The sequence below is a fragment of the Salvelinus sp. IW2-2015 genome, linkage group LG5, assembly GCF_002910315.2.
Source record: "Salvelinus sp. IW2-2015 linkage group LG5, ASM291031v2, whole genome shotgun sequence".
Classification (NCBI taxonomy): domain Eukaryota; kingdom Metazoa; phylum Chordata; class Actinopteri; order Salmoniformes; family Salmonidae; genus Salvelinus; species Salvelinus sp. IW2-2015.
This window is the reverse complement of record NC_036844.1, coordinates 27,326,077-27,340,321: the sequence shown is the minus strand read 5'-3', so window position 1 is coordinate 27,340,321 and position 14,245 is coordinate 27,326,077. Positions and strand designations below refer to the sequence as shown.

The 14,245-nt window shown below is 44.2% G+C and overlaps 1 protein-coding gene across 1 annotated transcript in view; it reads right to left on the bottom strand.

The window, feature by feature from the left end:
* The window catches only part of gabra3 (gamma-aminobutyric acid type A receptor subunit alpha3), a 153,429-nt gene that overhangs the window by 42,105 nt on the left and 97,079 nt on the right, over positions 1–14,245 (bottom strand). The window contains exon 5 of the mRNA XM_023987897.2: positions 13,192–13,412. Coding sequence (XP_023843665.1) covers positions 13,192–13,412 — 221 coding nt within the window. The remainder of the gene's footprint in view (positions 1–13,191; positions 13,413–14,245) is intronic.

Sequence of the window (14,245 nt, the reverse complement as noted above, 5' to 3'; positions counted from 1 at the left end):
TGGTCTAGTGGTTAGGGCTGCTGCTTTCAGTGTGCCCATATAGATCTACCGTTCATTTTAATCAGAGGGTTAAGAGTTGGCTAAGAGTTGAGGAAAGACTGACTACGTCACTTCTTGTTTTATAAGAAACATTCATGTGTTGGAAATTCCAAATTGTTTGCATAGTCAACTTACATACAGCACTGACACACACACCTACTCCACCAGACATGCCACCAGGGGTCTTTTCACAGGCCCCAGGTGCAAACATTTTAGCTGTGGTTGCTGATGCGTATATGGTTGAATCATCAGCATACATGGACACACATGCTTTGTTAAATGCCAGTGGTAAGTCATTGATAAAAAAAAAGAGTAGAGGGCATAGAGAGCTGCCATGCGGTACACCACACTTTACATGTTTGACATTTGAGAAGCTTCCATTAAAAGAAAACCCTCTGAGATCTATTAGATAGACAGCTCTGAATCCACGATATGGCTGAGGTTGAAAAGCCATAACACATAATTTTCTCATAACAGGTTATGGCCAATGTCAAAGGCTGCTATGAAATCTAACAGTACAGTTCCCACAATCTTCTTATCAATTTCTTTCAACCAATCATCAGTCAAATGTGTCAGTGCAGTATATGTCGAGTGCCCCTCTCTATAAGCATGCTGAAAGACTTGTTAATGTGCTGCTGTGCGGTTTGTTGATAACTTTACTTTGCTACCTGCCAATTTTACGGTTTTTACTTTTTAATTACGGTTTTATATTTTTTTTAATTCCCTCGCTCAACTTTTCAGTCAACTTTTTCACCCCGGACGCTTTATCTGGACGTGGTTCGTCAGGACCTCCACCAGCCGAAGCTAAGTAGTAACATTAACATTATGCTTTCTAATTGCAGTCGCTGTACTCATAATTTACAGGAGAACGATCGCCTTATGGCCAGGATAGCTGTGCTGAAAGCCCAGCTTCAGATGCAATCGTTAGGCAAGGGTAATTTAAGTGTAGGAAAGGATGAAATAGCGTCTGTGCCACCAGTTAGTACAGATAGTAACGTTAGTATAAATCCCCCCGCACAGTCCCCGCAGCCGGACAATTTTCTCATGGCTTCTGGAAGGGAATGCTGTAGGAATGCTCAACCGGTGTCGCTCATTCATGCGACAGAAACTTTCAACCGGTTTTCGCCCCATTAAGCAACGGGTCGGAGTCAGAGGCCGAGTCTTCTCTGGTCTCTCCTCCTCCCGTTACGGTGTCTGAGACGCCGAAGCCTCCCACCATTAGCTCGGACAAATTGAAAACCCTAGTCATTGGCGACTCCATTACCCGTAATATTAGACTTAAAACMAATCATCCAGCGATCATACACTGTTTACCAGGGGACAGGGCAACCGACGTTAAGGCTAATCTGAAGATGGTGCTGGCTAAGGCTAAAACTYGTGATTGTAGAGAGTATAGGGATATTGTTATCCACGTCGGCACCAACGATGTTAGGATGAAACAGTCAGAGGTCACCAAGCGCAACATAGCTTCAGCGTGTAAATCAGCTGGAAAGATGTGTCGGCATCGAGTAATTGTCTCTGGCCCCCTCCCAGTTAGGGGGAGTGATGAGTTCTACAGCAGAGTCTCACAACTCAATCACTGGTTGAAAACTGCTTTCTGCCCCTCCCAAAAGATAGAATTTGTAGATAACTAGCCCGCTTTCTGGGACTCACCCACAAACAGGACCAAGAGGGGTGGAGGGGTGCTCTCATCTTATCTACGAACATAGACAGGGCTCTAACTCCCCTATCTCCACAATGAGATAGGGTGCAGGCCAGGCAGCAGGCTGTTAGCCATCCTGCCAGCTTAGTGGAGTCTGCCACTAGCACAGTCAGTGTAGTCAGCTCAGCTATCCCTATTGAGACTGTGCTCGATCTAGGTTGGGCAAAACTAAACATGGCGGTATTCGCCTTAGCAATCTCACTYGAATAAAGACCTCCATTCCTGTCATTATTGAAAGAGATTGTGATATCTTAAAATAGGGCTACTTAATGTTAGATCCCTCACTTCCAAGGCAGTTATAGTCAATGAACTAATCACTGATCCAAATCTTGATGTGATTGGCCTGACTGAAACATGGCTTAAGCCTGATGAATTTACTGTGTTAAATGCGGCCTCTCCTCCTGGTTACACTAGTGACCATATTCCCCGCGCATCCCGCAAAGGCAGAGGTGTTGCTAACATTTACGATAGCAAATTTAAATTTACAAAAAAACCGACTGCGTTCTCATCTTTTAAGCTTCTAGTCATGAAATCTATGCAGCTTACTCAATCACTTTTTATAGGTACTGTTTACAGGCCTCCTGGGCCATATACAGTGTTCCTCACTGAGTTCCCTGAATTACTATCGGATCTTGTAGTCATGGCAGATAATATTGTAATTTTTGGTGACTTTGATATTCACATGGTAAAGTCCACCGACCCACTCCAAAAGGCTTTTGGAGCCATCATCGACTCAGTGGGTTTTGTCCAACATGTTTCCGGACCTACTCACTGCCACAGTCATACTCTGGACCTAGTTTTGTCCTGTGGAATAAATGTTGTGGATCTCAATGTTTTTCCTCATGATCTTGGACTATCGGACCACCATTTTATTACGTTTGCAATCGCAAACAAATTTTCTGCTCAGACCCCAACCAAAGATCATCAAAAGCTGTGCTATAAATTCTCAGGCAACCCAAAGATCCCTAGATGCCCTTCCAGACTCCCTCCAACTACCCAAGGACAAAAAGTACAAAAATCCGTTAACCACCTAACTGAGGAACTCAATTTAACCTTGCGTAATACCCTAGATTCAGTCGCACCCCTAAAAACTAAAAACATTTGTCATAAGAAACGAGCTCCCTGGTATACAGAAAACACCCGAGCCCTGAAGCAAGCTTCCAGAAAATTGGAACGGAAATGGCGCTACACAAAACTGGAAGAAATACAGTAGTATCGAAGAGCCCTCACTGCTGCTAGATCATCCTATTTTTCCAACTTAATTGAGGAAAATAACAACAATCCAAAAAGTATTTTTTATACTGTCGCAAAGCTAACTAAAAAGCAGCATTCCCCAAGAGAGGATGGCTTTCACTTCAGCAGTGATAAATTCATGAACTTCTTTGACGAAAAGATCATGATCATTAGAAAGCAAATTACGGACTCCTTTTTAAATCTGCGTATTTCTCCAAAGCTCAGTTGTTCTGAGTCTGCACAACATTGCCAGGACCTAGGATCAAGGGAGACACTTACGTTTTTTAATACTATATCTCTTAACACATTGATGAAAATAGTCATGGCCTCTAAACCTTCAAGCTGCATACTGGACCCTGTTCCAACTAAACTACTGAAAGAGCTGCTTCCTGTGCTTGGCCCTCCTATGTTGAACATAAAAAAACAGCTCCCAATCCACCAGATGTGTACCAAACCCACTAAAAGTGGCAGTAATAAAGCCTCTCTTGAAAAAGCCGAACCTTGACCCAGAAAATATAAAAAACTATCGGCCTATATCGAATCTCCCATTCCTCTCAATTTCTTTTGAAAAAGCTGTTGTGCAGCAACTCACTGCCTTCCTGAAGACAAACAATGTATACGAAATGCTTCAGTCTGGTTTTAGCCAGACCCCATCATAGCACTGAGACTGCACTTGTGAAGGTGGTAAATTACCTTTTAATGGCGTCAGACCGAGGCTCTGCATCTGTCCTCGTGCTCCTAGACTTTAGTGCTGCTTTTGATACCATCGATCACCACATTCTTTTGGAGAGATTGGAAACCCAAATTGGTCTACACGGACAAGTTCTGGCCTGGTTTAGAGCTTATCTGTTGGAAAGATATCAGTTTCTCTCTGTAGATGGTTTGTCCTCTGACAAATCAACTGTAAATGTCGGTGTTCCTCAAGGCTCCGTTTTAGGACCACTATTGTTTTCACTATATATTTGACCTCTTGGTGATGTCATTCGGAAACATAATGTTAACTTTCACTGCTATGCGGACGACACACAGCTGTACATTTCGATGAAACATGGTGAAGCCCCAAAATTGCCCTCCCTGGAAGCCTGTGTTTCAGACATAAGGAAGTGTATGGCAGCAAATGTACTACTTTAAAACTCGGACAAAACAGAGATGCTAGTTCTAGGTCCCAAGAAACAAAGAYATCTTCTGTTGAATCTGACAATTAACCTTGATGGTTGTACAGTCGTCTCAAATAAAACTGTGAAGGACCTCGGCGTTACTCTGGACCCTGATCTCTCTTTTGACGAACATATCAAGACTGTTTCAAGGACAGCTTTTTTCCATCTACGTAACATTGCAAAAATCTGAAACTTTCTGTCCAAAAATGATGCAGAAAAATGTATCCATGCTTTTGTCACTTCTAGATTAGACTACTGCAATGCTCTACTTTCCGGCTACCTGGATAAAGCACTAAATAAACTTCAGTTAGTACTAAACATGTGTCACGACTTCCACCGAAGGTGGCTCCTCTCCCTGTTCGGGCGGCGCTCGGCGGTCGWCGTCACCGGGTCTACTAGCTGCCACCGATCCCTATTKTTTTTTGTTTGGTTTTGTCTGTCTTGTTCTTCACCTGTGTCTAGTTTAGGTTAATCAGTGGGGTATTTAATCTCGCCCTACCCGCTAGATTTGGTGCGGGATTGTTTGTGTATCTGTCGTTGGTTTGGGTTGCGTTTTGTTTGTTCTGTTGAACAGGTGTTTTCACAGGACTGTTTTCCCACACATTAGTTTCGTCAGAGGAGTGGTTTCCTCCGTGTTCGACTGGACTGCGTTCCTGTTTTATAGTGGCTGCTGTTGTGGTCCTGTGCCTGTTCTTTTGATGGACTTGTAATAAAACGGCCTTGCAATTCTTACTCTCCTGCGCCTGACTCCACACCCACCTCTTCTAGGGAGAATCTGACAACATGGCTGCTAGAATCTTGACTAGAACCCCAAAATTGTATCATATTACTCCAGTGCTAGCCTCTCTACACTGGCTTCCTGTTAAGGCTATGGCTGATTTCAAGGTTTTACTGCTAACCTACAAAGCATTACATGGGCTTGCTCCTACCTATCTTTCCGATTTGGTCCTGCCGTACATACCTACACGTACGCTACGGTCACAAGACGCAGCCCTCCTTACTGTCCCTAAAATGTCTAAGCAAACAGCTGGAGGCAGGGCTTTCTCCTATAGAGCTCCATTTTTATGGAATGGTCTGCCTATCCATGTGAGAGACACAGACTCGGTCTTGACCTTTAAGACTTTATTGAAGACTCATCTCTTCAGTAGGTCCTATGATTGAGTGTAGTCTGGCCCAGMAGTGTGAAGGTGAACGGAAAGGCACTGGAGCAACAAACCGCCCTTGCTGTCTCTGCCTGGCCGGTTCCACTCTCTCCACTGGGATTCTCTGCCTCAAACCCTATTACGAGGGCTGAGTCACTGGCTTGGTGCTGGTGCTCTTCCATGCCATCCTTAGGAGGGGTGCGTCACTTCAGTAGGTTGAGTCACTGACGTGATCTTCCTGTCCGGGTTGGCAGCCCCCTCGGGTTCGTGCCATGGGGGAGATCTTTGTGGGCTATACTCGGCCTTGTCTCAGGATAGTAAGTTGGTGGTTGAAGGTATCCCTCTCGTGGTGTGGGGGCTGTGCTTTGGCAAAGTGGGTGGGGTTATATCCTGCCAGTTTGGCCATGTCTGGGGGTATTGTCGGACGGGGCTTCAGTGTCTCCCGACCCCTCCTGTCTCAGCCTCTAGTATTTATGCTGCAATAGTTTGTGTCAGGGGGCTTGGGTCAGTCTGTTATATCTGGAGTATTTCTCCTGTCTTATCCGGTGCCCTGTGTGAATTTAAAGTATTGCTCTCTCTAATTATCTCTTTTTTTTCTTCTCTCTCTCTCTCTTCTCTCTCTCTCTCTCTCTCTTCTCTCTCTCTCTCTCTCTCTCTCTCTCCTCTCTCTCTCTCTCTCTCTCTCTCTCTCTCTCTTCTCTCTCTCTCTCTCTTCTCTCTCTCTCCTCTCTCTCTCTCTCTCTCCTCTCTCTCTCTCTCCTCTCTCTCTCTCTCTCTCTCTCTCTCTCTCTCTTCTCTCTCTCTCTTCTCTCTCTCTTCTCTCTCTCTCTCTCTCTCTCTCTCTCTCTCTCTCTCTCTTCTCTCTCTCTCTCTCTCTCTCTCTCTCTCCCCCTCTCTGTCTCTCACTTTCTCTCGGAGGACCTGAAGCCCTAGGACCATGCCTCAGGACTACCTGGCCTGATGACTCCTTGCTGTCCCCAGTCCACCTGGTTCGTGCTGCTGCTCCAATTTCAACTGTTCTGCCTGCGGCTATGGAACCCTGACCTGTTCACCGGACATGCTACCTCTCCCAGACCTGCTGTTTTCAACTCTCTCGGGACAGCAGGTGCAGTAGAGATACTCTGAATGATCGGTTATGAAAAAGCCAACTGACATTTACTCTGAGGTGCTGACCTGTTGCTTCCTCTACAACCCCTGTGATTATTATTATCTGACCCTGCTGGTCATCTTGAACATTTGAACATCTTGGCCATGTTCTGTTATAATCTCCACCCGGCACAGCCAGAAGAGGACTGGCCTGGTTCCTCTCTAGGGTTCTTCCTATGTTCCGGCCTTTCTAGGGAGATTTTCCTAGCCACCGTGCTTCTACACCTGCATTACTTGCTGATTGGGGTTTTAGGCTGGGTTTCTGTACAGCACTTTGTGACAACCGCTGATGTAAGAAGGGCTTTATAAATACATTTGATTGATTGATTGATTAACTTGTTTACAGAGAAATAGCATTGTATTTGGTCAAACACCATTTTTTACAATAGTTTGCTAAGAGCTGGCAGCAAGCTGATAAGTCTGCTGTTAGAGCCGCCAGACCACTCTRCGGTAGCGGAATGACTTTGGCTTCGCTCCAGGCCTGAGGACAAAGACTTTCCGCTAGGCTCAGATTAAAGATATGACAGATAGGAGTGGCTAAAGAGTGTGGTGGAAATTCTATTCAAGTGAGAGAGACTTTGTTATTTCTCCAAACAATCATCTTTATTTAATATCGATTAATTATTGCAATAATGAAACCGTTGACACCACACTCCGAAGTGTGTGTTGCCGAGTGCTTAAAATCATACATAGTATACAGGGTCTTCATATAGCAGACCTCAGAAATGCGTCAACCATGGCTGGCTCCACCCCCATACAGATTGGGAGGATAAACCACCCTGGGTTCATCCTGTCGTTTATCTGCACGGGGGGTGTTATTTTACTCCTCAAGTTTCCCAGATGCAAGCATGAGAACAGTTCTACAGTATTAGTGAAAATGTCATCAATACATGTGCATGATCTTGTTCCTGTAGTGTTTGTAAACACCTTGGTAGGTTGATTAATAACCTGAACCAAATTACAGGAACTGGTTACAGTGAGAAGCTTCCTCTTGAGTGGACATCTTGATGAAAACCAGTCAATATTCAGGTCCCCAAGAAAGTAGACCTCTCTTTTTACATCACATACAGTATACTATCAAGCATTTCACACATATTATTTAGATACTGACTGTTAGCACTTGGTTTGTCGATAGCAAACATGTTTTAGATAACATGTTTTAGATATGCCAGGTGAACCTGCAACCACAGCACTTCAATAACACTTGACATACGATCTTCTCTAAGCATTACAGGGATATGGCTCTGAACAACACCTCCCCGATAAGCATTCCTGTCTCTTCTATAGATGTTATATCCTTGCATTGCTACTGCTGTATCATCAAATGAATTATCTAAGTGAGTCTCAGAAATGGCTAACATATGAATGTTATCTGATGTTAGCAAGTTGTTGATTTCATGAATCTTATTGCTAAGACTACATACACTATATATACAAAAGTATGTGAGCCCCATTTCAAATGAGTGGATTCAGCTATTTCAGTCACACCCGTTGCTGACATAGACAAACATTGGCAGTAGAATGGCCTTACAGAAGAGCTCAGTGACTTTCAACATGGCACCGTCATTGGATGCCACATTTCCAACAAGTCAGTTCGTGAAATTTCTGCCCTGCTAGAGCTGCTCTGGTCAACTGTAAGTGCTATCATTGTGAAGTGGAAACGTCTAGGAGCAACAACGGCTCAGCCTCAAAGTGGTAGGCCACACAAGCTCACAGAACGGGACCGCCGAGTGCTGAAGCGTGCAGCACGTGAAAATCGTCTGTCCTTGGTTGCAAGTTCCAAACTGCCTCTGGAAGCAACTTCAGCACAAGAACTGTTCGTCGGGAGCTTTATGAAATGGGTTTCCATGGTCACACACATGCCACACACAAGCCTAAGATCACCATGCGCAATGCCAAGCGTCGGCTGGAGGGATGTAAAGCTCGCTGTCATTAGACTCGGGAGCAGTAGAAACTCGTTCTCTGTAGTGATGAATCATGCTTCACRATCTGGCAGTTCGACGGACGAATCAGGGTTTGGCAGATGCCAGGAGAACTCCACCTGCTCAAATGCATAGCCCTGTCAAGTTTGGTGGAGGAGGAATAATGGTCTGGGACTGTTTTTCACGGTTCGGGTTAGTCCCTTTAGTTCCAGTCAAGGCAAATCTTAACGCTACAGCATACAATGACATTCTAGACGATTCTGTGCTTCCAACTTTGTGGCAACAGCTTGTGGAAGGCCCTTTCCTGTTTCAGCATGACAKTGCTCTCGTGCACAAAGCGAGGTCCATACAGCGAGGTCCARACAGAAATCGTTTGTCAAGATTGGTGTGGAAGAACTTGACTGGCCTGCACAGAGACCTGACCTCAACTCCATTGAACACCTTTGGGATGATTTGGAACACCGACTGCGAGCCAGGCCTGATCACCCAACATCAGTGCCTGACCTCACTAATGCTCTTGTGGCTGAATGGAAGCAAGTCCACAGCAATGTTCCAACATCTAGTGGAAAGCCTTCCCAGAAAAGTGGAGACTGTTATAGCAGCAAATTCGGGGAGCAACTCGATATTAATGCCCATGATTTTGGAATGAGATGTTCGACTTGCAGGTGTCCACATACTTTTGTTCATGTAGTGTATATTAATATGGGCTATTTTTAGCCTTTTCCTGGGTAGCTTATCAGATAGCCATAATATGCAAAAGAGCAATAGAAAAAAGCAAGAGAAAAAATATACATCCAGCAGCCCATTAATCATTTGGTGTGTGCAAGTGTGTGCGTGTGCTGTGGGGTTGAAGCTACAAACCCATAGGCGTGGCTCTCTTATCCCTTCCAGGCTTTTGGGAGGGAGGGTGGACAATGAGCCTGTCAAAGAGGATGTAAGCAATGTCCCCACGTGCTCTGGCAGCTTTCATGGCTGGGATAAGTGCTTTCCTCTTCTGGCACACAGCTTCAGGATAGTCCTCATTGAGGATGATGTACGTTCCTCTAAAGTTCTTGGCTCTTTCCAGAACAGCTACCTTGTTCTTGAACCTCAGCAACTTGACTACTATCAGCCTGGGCCTGTCACCTGGGCCGGTGGTGGGTTTTCCAGTCCTGTGGGCGCGATCCACCTAAATCTACCTGTGGTCCATCTTCAGTTTCTCAGAGATCATTTCCCTCACTTTGTTCTCAGACCCCGTCCAGGTCTCATGTGGAGATTCTGCAATTCCGTCCACAACCTGTCCTTCGAGTCTGATTTCTCCGTCATTGTTATCATAGATTCACATACAGAACGGATGTCCTCTCTCAATGACTTACAGATTGCTGTCATCTTGCCGTTCTCCTGTTTAAACTCATCAAGCTGAGCAGCTCCTCAGACCCGGCCTTGGTCGGCAGGATCACTGGACAGATAGTAGCGGTCCCAGCAACTGATGCCAACCACGTCGTGGGATCCGAACTCAAAAGGTAGCTAGTTAGTAACCAATTGTTTTCAATAGACTTTCAAAACTTTACAAAACAACAAACTTTACAAAACAACAAACCGAGCTCTCCCAGGTTCTGTGATGCGTGTTCAACAGGAAGTGAGGTGATGGTCTTGAAGATTATTATTATTTGTGTGTAAAAGACACAACGTCCTCACCATGGTCAGATTGGTAAACCTGACCCTGCCCTTATTATTTTAAAATCAAATATTACAGGTGGAATATCAGGTAATTCACTTAGTCTACTACAGAGATGAGAAGTGTTTTTCCCCTGCTTTTTATGGAAGCCCAAAAGAGTCATACCTAACCGTCCAAGTGGTTTACCATAGCCCCACTACACACACCATGGCACGCTCTGTCCATTGTGCTGACACAGTGCAGCGAAGATACAGATTGTTTTGTGCCAATCTGAGATTCAATCATTTGAACTTTTTAGCTATTTTTATATAGGGACATAAAACTAAAACTGAGGGGCACTGGTTTGAACTGAGGTGGCTAAACCCCCTTTATCCCCTTTTGGAGCCGGGTTCGCCACTTTGCTCAGGTAGTTCACAATGCCAAACCATAGCCCTAACCAAGAATGCAGGATGGAAACTGAAACTGGCAAAAATAAATGCTCGGGAATGAATGCCTAAACTGWTACGCCACTACAGAGTCATTGCGCAAAATGGTTTGCAGCATCATTTGGATATGTGTGCAAGAAAAGTTCAACATTCACCTTCTGCTACCATTTCTGTCAAGCCATTTATGCATACAAGTTCATGCATACTTTCAATAAATCCAACGTATGCACAACACAGAAAGCACTGCAACTGCCTCTGCAACGCAGTGCTGCAAGGCAAACGCAGCGTTCTATTGGAAATGGATGTACTTCTGGTGCACCAAAATGCAATGACACTGTCGGTGTGATCGAGGCATTAACCTTTGAGTTGTTTCTGTTTTAACCCTGTAACCATGCAGAATTAACGTTGTAACCATGCAGAATTAATGGGCAAAAATAGACACTCATCCATGAGCAGTGAGCTGGAATCGAACCCATGACAACTCTGTTAGCGTCTGTAACCGCTGGACCACACAGGCACTGAGGAAATCAATAATTTWGTCTGCTTGCCTTCAACATATAAAACAATTGATCTAAAAATGTAAAAAATCCCTAACGAAAAATACATCTTCCCCCTACAAATATGTCAATTTATTATAATCCACATAAGAATTAACATGAGACGCGCTGTAGCCTGCACGTAGCCTACATAAGGTAAAATGTAAGTGCAGCGTGCGTTGTATACAAACACCGCTTCCAGCTGCCCCCTAAATATTTCTTCAGATATTCAAATCCTCCTGCTGTAGGATTACTTTCCTCCTGGGGCAAAAGGGTTCAAATTAAGATCRGACATCTGTAACACGCTTTAGCAGGCTTTCTGAAAGATCTCATTTGTCAGACCTACACTTTCCACCCACTAAGTAAACATATTACGCAACCTAAGTGTTTTATTATTTTGTAAAGTGTAACGGTTCTGGTTTGGTTGTGGCACCAGATCACATGACAGCGTGTGCTGAGATAGTGTGCATTCAGGCAAGTGTCACCGACACGGATGTTGAAGGTGATGAGGATGATGACACATTGAACAATATCAGGGAAAATRGTGCTTGAATGCTGTAATAATATACGTAGCAATAATGCAGGATGGAAACTGAAACTGGCAAAAAGAAATGCAATCATAATCATCAATTTCATTGAGGTGAACTAGGCCAGAACATGTAACCATTCCTAAATTGCCTGCTCTTGGCATTTCCTAGAACATTGGAAATTAATGAAATTAATACTCATAATGGAATGAATAATCAAATATAATTAATACAGTATACTAATGTCCAAAGTTACTATATACACTATTTAAAAACTATTTATAAACTAGTTTGACTATTTGTGTATCTTGTTTGCCTTAATGCAGTGTCTAGAATAGCCAAAAAGCCTTTGATAGCAACTCGCCTTGCAACACACTATCTTTGCTCACAAATGAAAAAGTGACAGGCCTTTTAATAATCTATCCAAATTCAAATGTTATTCGTAGCCTCAGGAGAATCAGAGCCACATCAAATGAACTCATAAGAAACCCAGCCTGGAAAAGAATGGAGTTCCTCCCTCTTTCTACGTGAAAACTGCAGCATGAAATTCACAGGCAAATTAACTCTACCCAGAGCAACCGTAATTATCAGTCCCTGTGGACAAACCATTATCAAATGAAGAGCCCTACTTAGATTCAGATTTTGGTTAAGGGTTATATGTCAAGCAATTCAAAAGCAATACTTGATGAGGAGATTGAGAGTGGTGGACAGGTTCTCGCTGTAGCTAAGTGATTAAATAGTTCTTGCTGCTACAGGTTTGTTAAATAAGCAACACAATTTTACTCAAGCTTGCTGAGGATGTCTAAGCAGCTACACAGTACACTCTTACAAAAAAGGTGCTATCTAGAACCTTAAAGGGTTATTTGGTTGGCCCCATAGGAGAACCATTTGAGGAACCATTTTTGGTTGCAGGTAGAACCCTTTTGGTTCTTGGTAAAAACCCTTTCGYGTTCCATGTAGAACTATTTCTACAGTGGCTTCCTGGAACCAAAAATTGCTATCCTATGGGGACATCCGAAGAGCCCTTGTGGAACCTTTTTTTCTAAGAGTGTACACTGGCTGAGTGGTTTCTCCTCGCAGTAACATTTTCTTCTCAGGACATACAGTCCTTTAGGTACATCATAGTTATCATGCTCTGAACAAGAGAGGGTGGATAGAGGAGCATAGTTACACTATATCTTGCCCCATGAAGCATGTGCTGTGTCAGACTGGTTGCAGAGAAAGACCACTCAGTCCCCTGGCAGTCAGACACATTGCTTTGGATAGCTCTGTGCCCAGACATCAATTACCACCTTCATTCATCAAAGTACCTCTGAGTGTAGGTCAGTCCACTAGCTGGTCTCAGGCCTACTGACCCACCTTTGCTAACCCCCTGTCAGTCCACTAGCTGGTCTCAGGCCTACTCGCCCACCTCAGACTCTGCTAACCCTCTGCCAGCTAACATTTCACAGGATGGAGAACATGCCCTAACTGCTAACCAGCAAACTACCAAATGTGCATTGTCAGGAGACTTTTGGGGTAGAAGTAATTGGCAATTGAGTAATGAGATGATTTTGGTGGTGGTGGTGGTGTTTGGGGAGGCAACAGTGGCAGGTGGCAGTGGAGTATACAATGGATCAACATCACTTTGAAAGTATTAAATCTTAGTGCTATAGGTGAATAAAGGGTAATGTTCTATTAATTTGAGAAATGTCAGGTGGCTCACCTCATAGTGTAAAGCAGGGTACCGTTGTCCACCAGTCGTAGCAGTTTGTTGGGCGTGGTCATGTTGTGGGCCACAGATTTCTTCCCGTTGTGGAAGAAGGTGTCTGGAGTCCAGATCTTACTGGCCAGGAGGTTGTTAAGAGGCAGGACCTGCATGGGCCCGTCGAACTTCAGCCTCTCATCCCTCCAGCTCTGACGGAAGAACACATCAATGGTGTACTCCTGGGAAAAGACGGAGAGAATAAGTCTGTTTATAAGCTAAGAATATCTCAATCAAATATGAATCTAATATTCAGCACCTCCCGTAAGAGCTGCAAATGGAAAGACTGTTCTCTGTCCTGGTAGGTACAGTATATTGTCAGTATATTGTCAGTTATGGCCTTGACTAGCAGAGAGTTGAGTTCCCTCCCAACAGCACGCACAGACGTCAATAATGCATCATGCATTTTATTTGAAGAGGAAAACAGCCTTGTCAATGTGGGATCCTCAAGGCATCCTTCAGAGTTCATACACCAATGATTGCGTTTTCACAGCTGTCGCCGGCGGGATAAAACATGCCTTTTCCAAGAGTTATCTCTCTGACCATATTGCCAAACACGTAACAAGGAAAACAGCTTTTCCTATTTTTGTTGCAATCAGACCCAGAGGACATTTCTCCAAAAGTACGATCTTTGTCCCCAATGTGCAGTTGCAAACCGTAGTCTGGCTTTTTTATGGCGGTTTGGAGTACGGTTTCATCAAAGTACGTTCATTCTAGGAGCAGAAGGTTCTCCTTCCTGAGCGGTATGATGGACTGCGTGGTCCCATTGGTTTTATACTTGCCGTACTATTGTTTGTACAGATGAACGTGGTACCTTCAGGCGTTTGGAAAATAGCTCCTCAGGATGAGCCAGACTTGTGGAGGTCTGCAATTTTCTTCTGATGTCTTGGCTGATTTCTTTAGATTTTTCCATGATGGTCAAGCAAAGAGGCACTGAGTTTGAAGGTAGGCTTGGAATACATCCACAGGTACACCTCCAGTTGACTCAAATGATGTCAATTGCCCCAACAGAGCT